The sequence below is a fragment of the Aptenodytes patagonicus genome, chromosome 2, assembly GCF_965638725.1.
Source record: "Aptenodytes patagonicus chromosome 2, bAptPat1.pri.cur, whole genome shotgun sequence".
In the NCBI taxonomy this organism is placed as follows: Eukaryota; Metazoa; Chordata; class Aves; order Sphenisciformes; family Spheniscidae; genus Aptenodytes; species Aptenodytes patagonicus.
This window is the reverse complement of record NC_134950.1, coordinates 45,989,666-46,008,785: the sequence shown is the minus strand read 5'-3', so window position 1 is coordinate 46,008,785 and position 19,120 is coordinate 45,989,666. Positions and strand designations below refer to the sequence as shown.

At 37.8% G+C, this 19,120-nt stretch overlaps 1 protein-coding gene across 4 annotated transcripts in view; it reads left to right on the top strand.

Moving 5' to 3' along the window:
* The window catches only part of SNTG1 (syntrophin gamma 1), a 358,073-nt gene that overhangs the window by 331,161 nt on the left and 7,792 nt on the right, over nt 1-19,120 (top strand). For all 4 annotated transcript variants that reach the window (XM_076329728.1, XM_076329726.1, XM_076329727.1 and 1 more), the window contains one exon: nt 10,106-10,216. In XM_076329728.1, coding sequence (XP_076185843.1) covers nt 10,106-10,216 — 111 coding nt within the window. The remainder of the gene's footprint in view (nt 1-10,105; nt 10,217-19,120) is intronic.

Sequence of the window (19,120 nt, the reverse complement as noted above, 5' to 3'; positions counted from 1 at the left end):
TGCTTTCTCTTATTCATTTTCTGACTGATAGCTCGTAGAGCCAACAATAGTTTATCATTTAGAGCACTTGTTATGTTGCTTTATAACAAACCATTGTGATTTCCTGAAAGGATAATGAACAGTGTTTAAGACTGCCTAGTTAAATCAGATTCTTCCAACATTTCAGAAAATCATTTCTTAATTCAGCTAAACAGTTTGTAAACTACTAGTTTGTAAACTACCACTACAGGCTGGGGGATGAAGGGATTGAGAGCAGCCCTGATGAGAAGGACTTGGGAGTACTGGTGGATGGAAAGCTGCACATGAGCCAGCAATGTGCGCTCGCAGCCCAGAAGGCCAATCGTATCCTGGGCTGCATCAAAAGAAGCGTGGCCAGCAGGTCGAGGGAGGGGATTCTGCCCCTCTACTCTGCTCTGGTGAGACCCCACCTGGAGTACTGCGTCCAGCTCTGGAGCCCTCAGCATCAGAAAGACCTGTTGGAGCGGGTCGAGAAGAGGGCCATGAAAATGATCAGGGTGACCTCTCCTATGAAGAAAGGCTGAGGGAGTTGGGGTTGTTCAGCCTAGAGAAGAGAAGGCTTCAAGGAGACCTTATTGCAGCCTATCAGTACTTAAAGGGGGTGTATTAAAAAGATGGGGACAAACTTTTTTGCAGGGCCTGTTGCGAGAGGACAAGGGGGAATGGCTTTAAACTAAAGCGGGGTAGACTGAGACTAGATATAAGGAAGAAATGTTTTACGCTGAGGGTGGTGAAACACTGGCACAGGTTGCCCAGAGAGGTGGTGGATGTCCCATCCCTGGAAACATTCCAGGTCAGGTTGGACGGGGCTCTGAGCAACCTGATCTAGTTGAAGATGTCCCTGCCCACGGCAAGGGGGTTGGACTAGATGACCTTTAGAGGTCCCTTCCAGCCCAAACTATTCTATGATTCTATGAAATGTAATTATGGACACAGAAGAATTTCTCTCCCAGCACATTAAAAAGTAGTAACATGTATACTTGTGCTCTTGTTCGTCTGTAGCACTCTCTAGAGCCAAAGCTCGAGTGCAAGATGTAATCTTTTTTTCCTTATTGATATATAGTTTGAAAGAGAACTGCGACATATAGGCCAAGCAGACATTAGCAAATGTTTGACTATGATTAATTTCTATAATGTAGTCCTTCATTTGCAGTAGTGATATACCTGGAGTGAAAAGGCCACCTGCCTCCTGTGTTGGCATACATGGAAGTTTAAATCATTAGTGAGTGTCCCCACAGCGTCTCTTCCACTGGGGACTTCTTCAAAAAATGTCCACTAGCTTTAATGCAATTTCATTTGCATTATTTGAAATACAGGATATCAAATAACATCCTCTTACTGGACTTCCCTCTTTCTTCCTTGCTGATATTCTACTAAAAGTGAATTTAATTAATCTTTGTGAATACCATTTAGATAGTCTCCTTTCTCTTGGCTGCCTAATCAAGTTTTCCAGATTCTGTTTAGTTACTCCTTGCACTACAAAGTGTCTTAGTATACAGCATCTACTCCAGACATAATTTTTCTTTTGAGATGTTTTAGATGTTAAATGTTATTTTTTTTTTAAATTGTGAAAATTCTAAAAAGATGCAAAAAGTTCTGTTGCAGGTGTTAGATGTCATAAACCAAATTTTACCTTAAGTCATTTTTGCAGCATCATGTATCGATGTCTACTGGGGAAAACATTTTTCCCAAGTCCTGCACAATTACAGCACATCAATTCAGGTCCTACATTTGTCTAACATTAGTTAATATATAAATGGCAATGTTTTAATGAGCAAATATAACTCTTTTGTGGATGATTTATGTTAGGTATGGACATACACAGATATTATGATAAGCATTTATAAATAAGGTTTTGTGGCCAGTGTAGCCACCTTAAGAATTAAGGATGGATACTGATAGATTAAAAAGTGTAACAAGTCATGTACAGAAGTTCATCTAACTACTATTCTGAAAGTGATCTAATGTATAAAACTACTTACTCAAGTGGCATTAAAAACTTATTTTTAACATGCTTCTAACAAAAAAATTGTCTACTCTTCAAGTGTATGGGTGTATATACATAGACATATGTATGTTATATATGTTTCTGTTTATACTGACATATTCATTAAAATTGTTTTCTATAATGTGCATATTTGCATCATAGCTTGTACGAATAATATATGTATATGTTTGTATAAGTGTACATTGCAATATACCTACCTGTGCAAAGTGCTATGTCTGTACTCCATCACATTTACTGCTTATTAAAGCAGCAGTCAAAAATATATATTTGTCAGAAGAGAAAAAAATCAGCCCTTATAGGAGTGAAAATAAATTAAAGTGCTGCTGAATTATATGGTGATGCTAGAAAAAAGTAACAAAAGGCTCCATAATGGCCCACGAGGTGCATATCAACAAAGCTCAATGTACCTGTCATACGTTCTCTCACAGACACCTTGCACACTTCATCAAAAAAGAGAATACATTGTAAACAATGAATAGCATTGCAAATATCTTTAATTTTTTTTTCATACCAAAAGGCTGCTAAATAACACGGAACAGAATTTCTCTTAAATTTTTTAGGAACAAGCTCCATGTTTTCTAGGGATGCATAACTTAAGGTCTGTCTCTTCATGCAGCTAATACACATACAACATATTGAAATAAAACAGCATGTAAAAAACCCCTTGATATCCAAAGTTCAGTAATAGAGAAGGCAGAAGGAAACCAGGCTCACTTCAAGGTAAAGATTTAATAATGTAACTCTTGTGAACAAATATTTATTCCATGCTTAGAAATTGAAATGCTGAACAAATAGCTACTATAACTTTAATATAAGCCATCAAGCATGGTTCATACAGTCTTATGTACTGTGACTAGAAACAAACAAATGTTGGTAGGTTATCCATCAGTACTAAGCAAATAAACTAGTCTTTTAACATTCAATGTAACTTCAGTAATGGACAAGAACAGTTATTTTATTAGGGCTGACTTTCTTGCTTTTTTCCTTTGTCTCATTTTTGTTCTTTATCCTCTGTGTCCTCCCCTGCCTTTCCCTTTACAGTTATAAAGCCACAGCAGTTGACAAAGGAAATTGTCTTGGACCATAATTCTTTTGTAGTAAAACACTCTCCAGAGATCAGTAACACAGTAGAACTGAGCATGAACAAGATCTTAATCCTACTCAGTTCCCTACTGCTGCTATCGGTATGGACAAAGTGTCACTTTGCAAGAAAGCAATCTTTCTCAATTAGGTATGAGACAAACAGCCAAATTAAGGTGTATCCCAGGTGCCTGAAGACTCAATTACTTTTATTCTTGAAAATAAGGACCTACAAGCCATCTGCTCTTGATTTAGACTTGGAGGAGTATCAGTTATTTTAGTCAGATGACAAACAACAATAGCTTGAAAGGTGTCCATTGAAATTTAACATAATTCTGTAATATATATAGTATAAAAAATTGCCTTTAAAAGCTAAACAGAAGAAAGATTTAGTCAGTCAGAATATCAAGAAAAAAGGAGGCAGTGTTGGAAAGGTACAGCTCAGCTTTTTGAAGATGCAATGGAAAAGACAACAAAGGGATTTGCTGAAACTAGTATTTGAAAAGTGACGTCTGACATCCTTTCCTTAATAAAGATGTTTTTTTAATTTACTCCACCATTTACATGTGGTCTGAGGTGTTGCTGTCTAATCATTATAAAACACTGACAGACTCTTTCAGGTTTTTTCCAAGCATCCTACTGAAGGCCAAACTTCTTTTGCTATTATGTAATAAAACCTATATGATTCATGTCAATAGAAAGTATAGAGAAAACCTGTATTTGGTGATGTGCACTGGCAGGTGAAATGATGTCGTTGCAGTATGTGGTGCAAACACTATTTCACAAGTTCATTAATTGTAAATTATCTTTTTGCAAGAACAGAATTGGTGCACAGTGCATAGTCCAATATAGAAGAGGCAAGACTGTTTAATAATAAATTGAAAGTAGTTCATCATTGAAGCCATAGGATACAAATTAATTCTGTTCCAGTTGGAGACTGTTATGTTGACAAAATGCAGCTTTTGTTTCCAAGTGCCAATGCAAAATGCCCTGTATATCCTTGCTAAATCATATAACTATCACAGGGCCATGGACTAGTCTGACACTCATATTTCTATGCACATTCCTTGGAGTATGGTAAGTAAAAATACAGACACCTATTTCTTCTGTGTTTGTTTGGTAATTCAGTCTCTGTTTAGGGTAAATCAAGCTCCTTGACCCAAAACAAAACAAAAACCCTAACCAACACTCCCAGTCATGCCCTAAACTACAATAATTATGAGGCATTGCCACTTTTCCTGATATCATTATCTAGATGGGAAGTGATTTTTTTTTATGACATCTCATCAAAATTTTATGCAGTTTAGTCCAGGATTCTGAAATTATGGGAGTGAGTAGCAAACTGGCATATGATATGAATGTGAAAATATTTTCTAAGGTCCCTTGCAGAATATGTGTTCTAGATTTAGCACTAGTGCTAAGAATAGAAGCAATATAATTTTCTTCATTTGTGTGACTGTGGGGAACATCAGCAAAGTATTACAGGTACTGAAGTCAATAGCTTTTCTTCCATGTGCCATTTATATATTGTGTTTATGTCCCATCTATAAAATAAAAATATGCAGGCAGAGAGCATCCTTGGGTAATTATAGCAAAATAACACTAGCAGAAGATAATAGGCAGTAATTTGGTTACAAAGACAGGAACAAATGAGTCCTAGATGATTACTTATAAATAAAATATTTCTTATTAAAAAGTATTGGTGGAGAATCTTGGTCACAGATATGTCAAAGGAAAAAAAATCCTATTAATGTCATTGAAGACAGGATTTCTCTTTTTGCTTATTTCTTATTGCAATAATTTAATAGCACCTCAAAAGAAGTCTTAAATCTAATTTGTCAGCTTGTCTGTGCTGTTTATTTGTTTGCATTGCATTCTGGTATTCTTTGAAGTTAATTTTATTAAATGGTATAAAACGTAAAAAGCAGCCTAAGCGATCTATGAATAATAATTGGGAAAAGGAATTATATCTTATTGGTTGTTTTCAATGTTATGCATGATACATACAGTATTTGTTCAATGAGATTGTCTTCTTACAGTGCATTTCTCAAAACATGGATTAACTATGTCAGATTTTCCATGACCACACTGGATGTATGCAAATTGTGAAGCTGGTGGTATTTTCAGTATATGCTATTACCTTGGTCCCCAGCTTCTAAATTGGACTGCTTGCTGTTATTCACAAGTTCTGGTTCTACTCATGGATTGAGAGTTCCCTTTTAAAGGCAATAAATAGTGCATACTGAGTTCTCATCTTGGTCTTCCATCAAGGCGTGATAAGGTTGTGTGCCTTGACTTGAGAAGTGTCTCAGGGCCCTCACGAGTAGCTGATGTCAGCATCTACCACAGAATCTTTTTGAATTTGGTTGCAATTTGTGCTTTGAAAGGAATTGCCACACGGTCCACCTGTCAAATCTATTTTAGGGTAAATGAAAATCTACTGCTTCCTAAAAATGCTGTATATAGTCCTGTAAAATATTCTCAGTGATGCAGGTTATGCACAGTTACTGAGGATTATACAAGGAAAGCACCTGAAGAGAACAGGCTGTTTTTATTAACTAAAAGAAGCCCTATCAGAATGCATTATAGTGTGTTGAGCTCAGTAACACTGCACCTTCAAACCAGTAAGTACTTCTGCTTACATTTTATAATTCATGAAAACTGATTTAGGAATAATTTATATGACACACGTTTAGTTTTTTGGCAATTTGTGAAAAAGCCAACATGTCTTACAAATGTACTTATTGCTTAGAAGTCAATCTATACTTGTACAAAATCAGTCTATATTTGTACAAAATTATATCAACCTATGTTAACTCTCTGTGGCAAGCATTCAACAAATGGTTCTGAGGAACTATGATGTTCAAAAACATGAAAAAATCATTCAATTGGCTTTGACAGTGGTATAGATCAATATCCCCAAGGGTGTCTATTCCTAATGCAGGAGAATTAGCCTCTAAAATTAGAATTCAGAACAGTCAGCACAGCGAGCACTGTGACAGAGAAGTCAGCCTATAGGAACATGAAAGATAACATGTGAAACTCTCTCTCTCATGTGTTTATGTCACTGCTGTAGCTACACATCTCTATGAAAATGGGTGCTTACGGGAGTAGGTCTTGCTTCTCCTTTCCACTTTGGCACTATGAGGTAGTCACTGAAAAAGGATAGGTCTAGTCCCTGTTCACTGCTTATGCACTTTGCAGTAATAGAAGGTTCATAGAATCGTTTAGGCTGAAAAAGACCTTTAAGATCATCGAGTCCAACCGATAACTAACACTGCCAAGTCCACCACTAAACCATGTCCCTAAGCACCACATCTACGCGTCTTTTAAATACCTCCAGGGATGGGGACTCAACTTCCCTGGGCAGCCTGGTCCAATGCTTGACAACCCTTCCGGTGAAGAAATTTTTCCTCATGTCCAATCTAAACCTCCCCTGGCACAACTTGAGGCCATTCCCTCTCGTCCTATCGCTAGTTACTTGGGAGAAGAGACCGACACCCACCTCGCTACAACCTCCTTTCAGGTAGTTGTAGAGAGTGATGAGGTCTCCCCTCAGCCTCCTTTTCTCCAGGCTAAACAGTCCCAGTTCCCTCAGCTGCTCCTCATAAGACATGTTCTCCAGACCCCTCACCAGCTTTGTTGCCCTTCTCTGGACACGCTCCGGCACCTCAATGTCCTTCTTGTAGTGAGGGGCCCAAAACTGAACACAGTATTTGAGGTGCGGCCTCAACAGTGCCGAGTACAGGGGGACAATCGCTTCCCTACTCCTGCTGGCCACACTGTTTCTGATACAGGCCAGGATGCCATTGGCCTTCTTGGCCGCCTGGGCACATTGCCTGTCTATATTCAGCTGGCTGTCAACCAGCACCCCCAGGTCCTTTTCCGCTGGGCAGCTTTCCAGCCACTCTTCCCCAAGCCTGTAGCGCTGCTTGGGGTTGTTGTGGCCCAAGTGCAGGACCCGACATTTGGCCTTGTGGAACCTCATACAGATGAGGTGGAAATGAAAAGAAAAAAACCCCACCCACAACATATGAAACCACAAGAGGAAGCAACGTAGGTACTGTACAGTAAGTACAGAAGGTACTATATTTTAAAAGAGTGATCTGACTGCTGGTCACAGCATTCTGCATCATCTGCTACACATGCAAAACATGCAGTTCTGGCTACACAGGGCAGCACTTCAGCTTCTTTGGTAGGAGACAAGGAATTAAATGAGTCTTACTGGGCATATGCTTGACTAATTCACCCAATTTTAGCTATCTAGAATTTGACATCTAGTTTAAGTTTGTTGTTACACTTCTAATGTAGTGTGATACATTGAGGTGTAGACACATCCAGAGTGTATCAGAGTGAACAAATATTCATCGCAGTTCAAACCAGGATGAAGGAACTGTTATTCAGAAGTTCTCTAGAACAAAAGAAGTAGCCAGGATGACTAGTTTGAATGGTTGAAATACTTTCTATCCCTGACTTGGTAACTTAAAACTCACAACGTTTCCCCACTCTTATTTTTGCAAAAAGAACCCTCCTTCATATGGACATCTTGGGGAAAAAATATGTGCAATTTGTTGAAAATCACTCAAAAGAAACATAGTTCTTTCATTTGGGAATAATTTCATGCATTGTCAATGGCATTTTTATTCCTTACACTTTAGACGAAGAGCGTTTAACAGTTTCTGCAAAGTATGCTGTTGAACTGTCAGTTCTAGGAACTTGTTTTAATATCCTGATGGAAGAATTGCAGTCTTGTTGGGATTATTTTCGAGAAGGATTTCATCCCCTCCACGCTATAGACCTGATTTTGCAATGTACTTAAGTAAGAGCCATTGCTAAGTAGGGCTCCAAAACCGATGTTATGCATAAACTGAAGTGTGTTCTTTAATCATGCCTGTGGCTTGGTGTGACTGTCATTCTCTTGCCTCTGAGTGGGAATGAAGCGAGTGGCAGAACTGCATGGGAAATGCCGAAGTACTGCAGTCTGTACATCCTTCATCTTCACTCAAACTTAATCTGATTGGGAATAAGGCCAGGTACCCTGGGATTTTGCCTGCCCATCTAAGGGTCCTTGTTACTACTGCACCTCTCTCCTGGCCTCCCCATACATCATCAGAGAAGATAAAGATGATGGCTCATTTCTTTGATTGTTGTTCTGCTGAGATAGAGACACCATCAATGCCTTTTACATTTCTCATCTAGGAAATGACATGCTTAAATAGATTTGCTGTTCCTGCAGAAAGGCAATGGTCTTGATCTTCTGACAAGATTTGTTGAGTTACATAGGTCTGTAAAAAAAAGGAGTTTACAATGTAGGTAGGAAGTATGGCCACCTGAATAGTATACTGGGTTGTTTTGGTTTGTTTTTTTAACTCACTGTCTACAGGACATAAGTAAACATCATTGATCAAACAAGGTGAAAAGAATTGCACACACTTAGAGATGAGGGAAGCTATTCTATTTTCTGCAGCACAGATTGGTGGGCTCAGGAGGACAGCATTTGAAATAAATATGATATAGTTTCACATAAATTGCCAAATTCCTCTAGTTTATCTGAAACAGAATGTCTTTAACTCTGTTTATGGTAGATGGGAGCTCACCTCTCACATACACACAGAGAATGAAAGTGGTGTTGAGATTAGGGTTTTTTTTTTTTATCTGGAAGGGGTAAATATATAGGGAGAATTTTGGGGAAAATAATTCTAGCACTTGCTTTGTGTACTGTGCACAGTTAAGATACTGTCCTTTTGGGCTTTTTCCTTTTCAAGTTGCTAAAACAAACACAGCTAACTTTATTTAGCTTGGTGCAGGTTAGAGATTTTTGCCAGTCATTAACATAAAAAGATCAACACATCCTGAAGCAAAGGGACCTGCATAGATTTAGGACAGTTAAAAATTTGACCTCCCTTATAGTCTGTTTAATTTCAAGTAGATACTAAATCATTCATGGATACAGACAAAGGGCACAGATGGAAGTGTCATCCTACGCCACTGAGACGAAGTAGTTTACAAACCCTTAGACAAAAGAAAATGGAACAGCACTTCTTCCCTTAAGTTTCTGTGTTGGCCAATGCATGTGAAATTAATGTCTCCTCAAAGCAGCAGCACAATGTGAGTGAGGATGACCTTATTATGTGAAATACTACTGAAATCACAATGAAAAATGTTAGTGCTTCAAAATATCTGCAGGGTGGGAGGAATATCTTTAAATGTGGTTGAAAAGACTTACAATAAAAAATAGCTCTTTTCCACTTTTAAGCAAAGTAGTTTGGAATTTACTTTTTTCTACATAAATCCACATTAGATATAAAAAAAAAATAGATGTTTTTCTAGCCAATTGTAAATTTTATTAATTGTATGTTTATTCTGTAGGGCAATGCCTTTTTTTTCAACAAGACACAATGTAATTCATAATATAATTTCTTGAAAGTCCACTGATAGGCTTAGAATTAATGATCTGCTCAAATTCCTGATTAGAACTCTCATAAGTAAACTCAAAATAAGTTCTCATTACAGGGTTTCCTTTTGTTATTTTATAATTTAAAAATAGATATTTGTTTTTAATTTGATATGCCCTTTATGTTAATACAACTAGATTTTTTAATGAGGAAAGAAAAAGAGAGGGCTTCTATGACAGGTTGTCACTTCAGATGGAGTAGGGAATCCACAGATCGTCAGTGGAAAAAAATCTTTGTTTTTTGGCATGACAATGAATTTACTAACCCTGTCTCTTTTTGTTTAATCAGGATTAAATATAGATAAGGGAATTTCAGAGTAAATTTCACAAATGTAGTCTGACTGATCTGAATCAGACACTGCCAAAGTATAATACATCCATATGATCAAAGGGACATCAGACCACATAACACTAAATTGATTTAATTATGTACCATAGAGGGGTCAAAAATTCCCTTGGAAGGAGATCGGCTATTTCTAATACAATTTTCAATGATAACTACGCTGACTTACTTGGCTTTTTATGTTTCTTTTTTTTTCCTCTAGGCTGTGCTTTGGAGGTACAAGTTTTCCCAGCTCAAAGGTTCTTCAGATGATGGGAAGAGCAAAATCAAATTTTTGTTCCAAAACCAAGATACTAAACAAATTGAAGCAAAGGTAAAAACAATATATTGTTTGTTTTATAAAGGCAATGTACAGTAAAAGCAGTTATCAAAGCAGTTAGGGGAACGGAGGAGTAAATTAAACTAAATTACTTAGAAATATTAGATTAACACACAAAGTCAAAGAATACAAAGAAAACCAAAGAAATTCCAAGACAAGAAAACTGAATCAATTGCTTGGATTTTTGCCAGTTTAAAGTCTTTTGAAAGGTGTAATTACATTAAAAAAGAATAAAAACCAGGACTCGCTATATATGGTTTTAAGCACGTTTGCCAGCTCTCCTCTGTATCATTTTGATAAAGCTGGCTGAGAGTTTGAATGCCCTGTTTTTCACCCTTTATTCATATCATGAAGAAATGGTGTAAAATATATCCTTAAGTCAACGTGGGGACAAAACCCAGCAAAGGTCTAAAATCTGTTTTTATTTCTCAGAGCAAGAAAGTGTGGATTAAACACATATTCCCTTCCAAGACTGAAGCTTTGTGTCTGTGTCTAATTCAAAATCAGAAAAGCTGTATTTTCAGTTGTGCTTTTGATTCAAGAGTTAATTTATGAAAACAGTAACCCTGAGAGATTTATGTTCAGTTTGATCTATGTCTTTTGAGAATAGGGCATTTACTCTCCCAATGTGTGTGAGGAGAAGTGATTTCCCAGGATCTTTGATAACTAGAACTGCCTTAGAGTCTGAGTCGAAGGTCTTTGACTAGAATCCCAATTTTTGTGTAAACGTAAAGAGAATTTTCTTGGCTATCTTTAAGTCTTGCTTTTGAAGCATTTGCTATACCATTTTTCCTGATCGTGTCAGAAAGAAAATTGCTGAATGAATGTGATAACAATACGGTTCCATGGGCAAAAAGGAAATGGTTAAATAAATTGTTGTCTAAAAGGGCTAAATATGCACAATATAATGAAGTATGTAAAGAAAAAAGGCATTGTATTGGGGGCAGTTGTGAGTTTAAATGCAAATAGCTACATTAAGCAGCTATTTTTCCTTCCTGCATGTCTCTTTATGTTTGGTATTAATTATTTTCTACCTAACAGCTATTTACTTGATTTTAAATGTTGTACTCAATACAATAAAGGTATGTAAAAGCTCCCATTAAATCAACAGCAATGAAATGTGGTGGACCGTGGCTTTCAATACCTTCATGTTCTGCTACATCTCAAAGATAAATATTTTCTTACTTCTGATTTCCTTCAGAAATTGTTTTAATAATACAAAATTTCTTTTCATCCCTAATAAGAAAACATAACTTAACAACAAAATGTTGTGAGGATGATTTTCTCTTAAGCAAATAACTGGAAACTTTTATCATGCTCCTAAGTACAGCTGAAGAATGAAAATCATCATTATTTTTCTAATATCTGTCTGCTATTGCTGTTATATTAACACAAGATTTTAGGACTAAAGAAATTTCATAGGAATCCAAGAATGGGACAGTGTTTCTTTTTTTTTTTCCCAGTAAAACTAAAATATATTTTTAATACTAAATTAAATTTAAAAAAATTAAAATGAAGTATGAAATCTAGATTTTGAAGAAGAAAAATAGTTTCCATCAGAATGTTTTCAATTTTTAAATTAAATCTGTCATGCAAATCACTTTGTAAGCCTTAGAGATATCCTGGTACCTTTATCGTACCTATTGTTATTCCCACTCAAACTGAATAGAGCTTTATTTCTAGGAAATTTCATCTTTCTACTTTTTATCAAGGTAGAAATTTTACTTTGTACCTTTTGAAGGCAGAATATTATACAAACTTGCTAGCATGCTTATTAATATGCTGTCATGTTCCCTGGTTGCTTCTTTTTATTATAAATTTAAATGTTCACATTGATCAATTTGGAAATAAAAGTTTGTTACTTTTAATTCATTTTCTTGGTGATCAAAGCATACCAATTATATCAGGATCAAAAAATGTCAGATTATGTTGTCTTTGGAAAGTGCTACATCATTTATAGTGAGCACTTCTACCCATTCCAATTTGTTTACATATGAAGTATGTTGCTTAGTCTAAGAAATATAGATAAATGTGGCTATAAAATGAATGTGAAGATTCTTGGGTCATATTTTTTCAACTTTGGTTAGTTTAAATTTCTATGGATAGGCCCCTTCAGTATCCTTTAAGCCTTTCATGGATTTAAAGCACTATTCAGCATGAGAAGAAGTGGAACAATCTAGCCTCTATTTTTTGGACTTTATTAGCATTACAGAGTTAGAGGTATAGCTATTTGGGGAACTCTTGAGTCATTAGGAAATGTTAATCAGATTTTCAGAAATGCTTGTAATGCCAGATTTCATGCATACTGTATGTAGGCTTCATTTGGAATCAGATGATGGGAATTTTGTAAAACATCTGTTAAAGGTTGTGATGAATATTCATGGCCACAGCTATCATCACCTGTTAAATGCAGCTCTGTGCTTCAGATGGCCTGGAGACCCACTGTTGCAAGGGGAAATACAGTGTAACATCTTCTTTAAGTAAAAGTAATTTTTTGCCAGTTATATTACAGGGGGAATAATCAGAATATAGTGAAATGAGAGCTCACAGCTGAGAACAAAATCAAAAATCTGAGGAGCCATTGCCCCAACATATTAGGGCTCTTCACTTCTGCATTCCCAAGCAGTAATGTGGAAGCAGGGCATGGCCGGTAACTTTGATACAGCTTAAGCACTTAAAAAACTTAAGTGCTTTTTTCCCCTTCATCGTTAACACTAACACGCTCTATGCAGAACCTGCTATGGCATATGCATACCTGATCTGAGACTCCTGCTTTTCTTGCCTCCAAGGTCTGTTTTCCTCCATGTCCAAGTTTCAGCTATGGCACTGACGGAATGTGTTAATGTATTTAATGCACTATAAATCAGTTGCTCCCTGCAAATGTGAGGTGGTCTGGACATAGGGGGTTTTTTTGTTGTTGTTTATTTTTTTTTAAATAAAATTGCTTTCATCATGGTCGATAGCCAGCTGAATATGAGCCGGCAGTGTGCCCAGGTGGCCAAGAAGGCCAATGGCATCCTGGCCTGTATCAGAAACAGTGTGGCCAGCAGGAGTAGGGAAGTGATCGTGCCCCTGTACTCAGCACTGTTGAGGCCGCACCTCAACTACTGTGTTCAGTTTTGGGCCCCTCACTACAAGAAGGACGTTGAGGTGCTGGAGCGTGTCCAGAGAAGGGCAACGAAGCTGGTGAGGGCTCTGGAGCACAAGTCTTATGAGGAGCGGCTGAGGGAACTGGGGTTGTTCAGCCTGGAGAAAAGGAGGCTCAGGGGAGACCTTATATAATTCCTTCCTCTAAAAATATGAGTTATCAAAATCCAAATGCTTCCTGTCTTCCTTCATTTACAATGCTGCACATTTTGTGTATCTCATGCTATCCCAGATGTGTGCGATTATAGCATGTTATATCTGTGCAATATCCTTTAGCTTTAGAACACATTAATTTTTTATAGAATTAAGAGTGTCAGAGTGCTTACCTATTGAATTTTGATCCAAAATTTAGATAAATTTGTTATTATTCTAGAAATACATTCAGACTTGCAGATGGACATTGATTGGAAAAAAATACGCAGCAGCATTTTAAATTTTAGCCATACTGTCTTCATAATTGTGCAGCATCTCTTCTGTATTCTGGTGGACTATACAGAGATATCACTGTTAATGTTAGAAGAATCTAGGAAAAATACTTTTTGAGAAAAATTGCAGAACCACATCCATTCATCAGTCAGCGATTTTTTTTTTAAGAAACACACTTGCCACCAGAGTTTATATTCCTAAGCGATAGAAAGTCCTTCACTGACACTGAATAACTAATATTTTTATAATGCTGTCAAAATTTTTTACAGTGTGCTTCATGCCTGACTTAACAAAACTCAAAATGGCATGCTCTGAGACACACAACGTGTGCTATGGATTTAATTACAGTTTAACCAGGTATATTTCTTTTCAGCTTGAAAATTATTTAAGATATTTAAACATTTGCATTATTCTCTCAGATAGTGTTAAAATACTGCCTTTTTTTCTGTAAAGACTTTGTACTGATGCTTTTGTTTGGCTTCTCTGTAAGCAATTTCGTGTTACTATAAAGATATATAGTGTAGTATAAAAGAAGTGTTTTCTCATAGATTTAAGAAAATCCAGTCTGAAAAATCTGAACAGTAATTACCATAGGTCACACCAGTGGGTCCATGGCAGGGTGCCTGGATGCGAACACCTAACTTTAAAGATCTCTAAGGCAAGGTCTAAGTGGTTTCTGAGAAGAAAACCACTTAGGGGCAACATTAATCACTGATACCCCTTAGACATTCCAATCTGTAGGTTATTTCCCAGCTGTCACTCAGCAGGAGATATTGCACAGATTTGCACAGTCAGACAGAATTTTTCTGACTGAGAGCTATAAAATAGAGCTGTCGGCTTGGCAGAACGTGGAGGTAACGTGTCCCTCTCCTTCGTTCTTACTGAGCTATTGGGCTTGGGTTGAAAAAACTGAGCACAGAAGGGCAAAGCTTTCTCCTCATCTGTAAGACACAAAGGGATTCACTGAGGCACTTTCCCGTCTAGTTACCTATCTATTAACCTATTTGTTTAGCTATAGTTTCATGATCCATTAGTGTCTCTCTAGTATCAAAGCAGCTTCCAGAGGCTAATACAAACTCGGGTTTGTAATAAACTCAGTGTTGTGCTCTTCAATTTTACCTGGCTAAGTATTGGAAATTATATAGAAATTGCTTTATATTTTTCTGACAAAAATGAAGAGTATCTTAAATCTATGAGAGATCCTGTTTAGAGATAGATATATATGCTCCCAAACATAGCAGTATGGCTTAGACAGGTGTACTCTTCACTGGGTAAAAAACTGGCTGGACAGCCGGGCCCAGAGAGTTGTGGTGAATGGAGTTACATCCAGTTGGTGGCCGGTCAAGAGCGGTGTTCCCCAGGGCTCAGTTCTGGGGCCGGTCTTGTTCAATATCTTTATCAATGATCTGGATGAGGGGATCGAGTGCACCCTCAGTAAGTTTGCAGACGACACCAAGCTGGGCGGGAGTGTTGATCTGCTCGAGGGTAGGAAGGCTCTGCAGAGGGACCTGGACAGGCTGGGTCGATGGGCCCAGGCCAACTGTATGAGATTCAACAAGGCCAAGTGCCGGGTCCTGCACTTCGGCCACAACAACCCCATGCAGCGCTACAGGCTTGGGGAAGAGTGGCTGGAAAGCTGCCCAGCGGAAAAGGACCTGGGGGTGCTGGTCGACAGCTGGCTGAACATGGGCCAGCAGTGTGCCCAGGCGGCCAAGAAGGCCAATGGCATCCTGGCCTGTATCAGAAACAGTGTGGCCAGCAGGAGTAGGGAAGTGATTGTGCCCCTGTACTCGGCCCTGGTGAGGCTGCACCTCGACTACTGTGTTCAGTTTTGGGCCCCTCACTACAAGAAGGACATTGAGGTGCTGGAGTGTGTCCAGAGAAGGGCAACGAGGCTGGTGAGGGGTCTGGAGAACAAGTCTTCTGAGGAGCGGCTGAGGGAACTGGGACTGTTTAGCCTGGAGAAAAGGAGGCTGAGGGGAGACCTCATCGCTCTCTACAACTACCTGGAAGGAGGTTGTAGCGAGGTGGGTGTCGGTCTCTTCTCCCAAGTAACTAGCGATAGGACGAGAGGAAATGGCCTCAAGTTGTGCCAGGGGAGGTTTAAGATTGGATGTGAGGAAAAATTTCTTTACTGAAAGAGTGGTGAAACATTGGAAGAGGCTGCCCAGGGAAGTGGTGGAGTCCCCATCCCTGGAGGTATTTAAAAGACGTGTAGATGTGGTGCTTAGGGACATGGTTTAAGTGGACATGGTGGTGTTGGGTCGATGGTTGGACTCGATGATCTTAGAGGTCTTTTCCAACCTCAATGATTCTATGATTCTATGATTCTATAATGTATATAAAAATCAGCATCAGTGGTGGTTTTCTTATTACATGTAATTTCCTTTTCAATTTTGTAAGTAAACACACCAATCAGTAATTTCTGTGAACTGAGAGTTTCTGTGCCTTGTAAAACATATGTATAACCCAAAAGTTACACTTCAGTCTGTGTTTTCACTTTTCTCAATTTGCAGGGATTTTTCACAGCTCAACAGTTTTGTCAGAAAAACTAAGGCGAGGTCACACAGCTGTGCTGCATCAGGTTAGCTTTTGTTCACAGACTAGCTGAACCCCCAAGCTGAGTGTTACAAAACTGAAGTGAATACAAAAATCAGCACATCAAGGTGAAGATCCAGTCAATTGTCGTTGTCTATTTGAATATGGAGAACAGAAGAGGGCAGAAATATGGTATCAGCAAAGGAAGAAGTGTAACTTCAAGGATTTAGCATTAATACTTATTAATTCATTAATACTACCTTAATAGTAATTAACACCAATTAATTTGTACTTGAAATTATCTTGTATAGATATCTAATCTAAAACAAGGCAAATAGCCTGAGTCACTGCTGTTGTAATGTGAGCAAAATGCTCACTTTCAAGTGTTGCAAGGTGCCTTGATGGATGCTTGCACCATTTTCCAGACTGACGTTTCTGCTAATTTCAAGTATATTCTCCAAAATATAATTTTAAATTAATCCTTATTCTTAGCCTTGAGGGTTTTTCTGTGAGCATCACAGTGCTCTTCAAATTTAGAATATCATCTTTGAATGGATTTTAAGTATACATCCTCAGGATTTTTACAGAGTGATTGCTCAACTGCAGTGACTGCATTCTGAGTTCATATTTCTAACCTGTGTAGGTTTGTGTGATTCAATTTTTAGTTTCCCCATGTCTTGCACATGGATTATCTGTTTAATATCTATTTTAGATCAGATTCTATGCTAATATAGAGAGACCATGTAACAACACGTTTGATGAAAGAACAAATATCTTCTCATATCAGCAGTTTATATATGGATGAAAGAAAAGATTTTTTTCTAACCATATATGAATACTTACAAACTTACAATTGCTTGATTTTGTAGATGTATTGTTTATGTAGTTGTATCATTATATATTACAATAAGAGTTTGGTTTTTTTTTCATCTGGGGGCACTCTCTCTGTTTTCTCTTTTCATCCCTGTCCTTTCAATCCAGACTTTCTTTGTGAAAGGTTACTAGAATTCCCATACACTTCTGACGATGCTCAATGACTGCATCTTTCTCACGTACCTTTCTGCCCACTTACATTGCCCTCAGCAGAAACTGTGAATGTTCAGATCACTAATCTGGCAATGTCTGATATAATAACAGCAATGTAGGGTGAAAGCAGTTTGATCAAGAGATAGCTTAGAAAGACAATTTGAAGACCAGAGGGTACACTGATATTCCTAGGAGAGTAGGGTCTTAGGTGAGGTGTACAGACAACAGTCTGGAAATTGGAATAATAGTAAATTGTGTACTTGTGCATGGACAAGTAGATGTGGCTTAAGTTTGGATTTCTTCGCTTTTTTGGGACTCAGATCATTTGCTTTCCCCTACTGGTAGCAACTTTAAAGGCTTCACTGCATATTTCTTCAGGTTTCTTAGGGTTTGCCTGTTTGTTTATTTGAAACTTCATCTGAAGCTGGGTGTGCAATACACAATACCCTGCCTAGATGAAAGTGCATTCAGGCAAGAGGATGACTGACAACAAAGTAGACACGAAAAAACCCAGGGGTGGCTAGGCATGCACAAAAGCTTGTGGGTTCCCCTCCATCTGCTGGCAGTAGTGCAGACCCGTGGGCAGCTAAAAGTGCAAGTTCTCAGCAGAAGTGAGGGAATGTTTTGTCTGTCAGCAGCTCTACATGAAGTCTTATCTGTTCATTAAGCTTTCTTGTGATTAGGCTAATCTGCCAGAAAAGTGTTGTTACTGATACATCTTGTTCCCATCAGTCAGGCTCCTGTGAATTGAGCTGCAGCCATTAATCAGACCTGTATGTACTCACCACATACCAGTCATCCTACTGTGCTTCACATTGCTTTAATTTCCAGTTAAATATGCATGTCTACCTTGAAATAGGAATAATGTTTCATGGCAAATAATAATCTAGCATTTGCTGACTTCTTAGTGCGCATCTTTGCAGTCAAGGTAATTTCTGCGTTGCATCATTACTATTGATAATAGTAATACAATGGGACCTTCAGAGGCTGTTCTGTTGCCTCACGCATTTTCCTTGAAGGTCCATTGAGCAATGGATCTTCCCAATGTGTTACTGTTGCAGAAACACCTGTGAAAACTGTTGGTAATAATTGTACTAATGCACTGTGAAAATTCAGTGTCCACTAGCCGTAATTATGATAGTAAGAACTTTCAGCTAGTAGGGTTACCTAATTGACTTGAACAATTCTCAAACTGTAATATTTGTTTTAATAAGCTTATCCTATTAAGACATAGGGGGAAATGTCATCTTTCTACAGATAACACACAGAATTGATATTACGAGTATTTCACTGTTCCACTAAATATTTATTCTCTCATCTTAAGCTTCAGTTTTATTATTATAGTACCAGAAGGATAAATAATATTATATTAATAAAAAGGAGTTAACTGAAAAGTAACTTAATTTGAATGACTGATAGTTCTTATTCTGAAATAACTTCCATAATTCCTTGTTTCCTCATCTTTGAATTTCCATTGTTTTCCTATCTATGATAAATTTTCTTATTTTGAAATTTGAGGGAGGAAATAAATGTTTGGCATAGTGCTAAAATTGCCCTTCTCCCAGTGTTTAAAAATGAGAACATCTCTAAACAGATTTTTTTAAATGGACACAGATGGCAGGTTTGTGAAACTTGGCATAAACTTTATCTTCTTTATTGAGAATTGGTAGTTAGGGGAGTTTAAAGAAGCTCGTGGGATGTTATAAATTCATTTCTGAGCATGTCTGAAGGACGTCTGCTCCTGTTGTAAGAGAGCTGAAC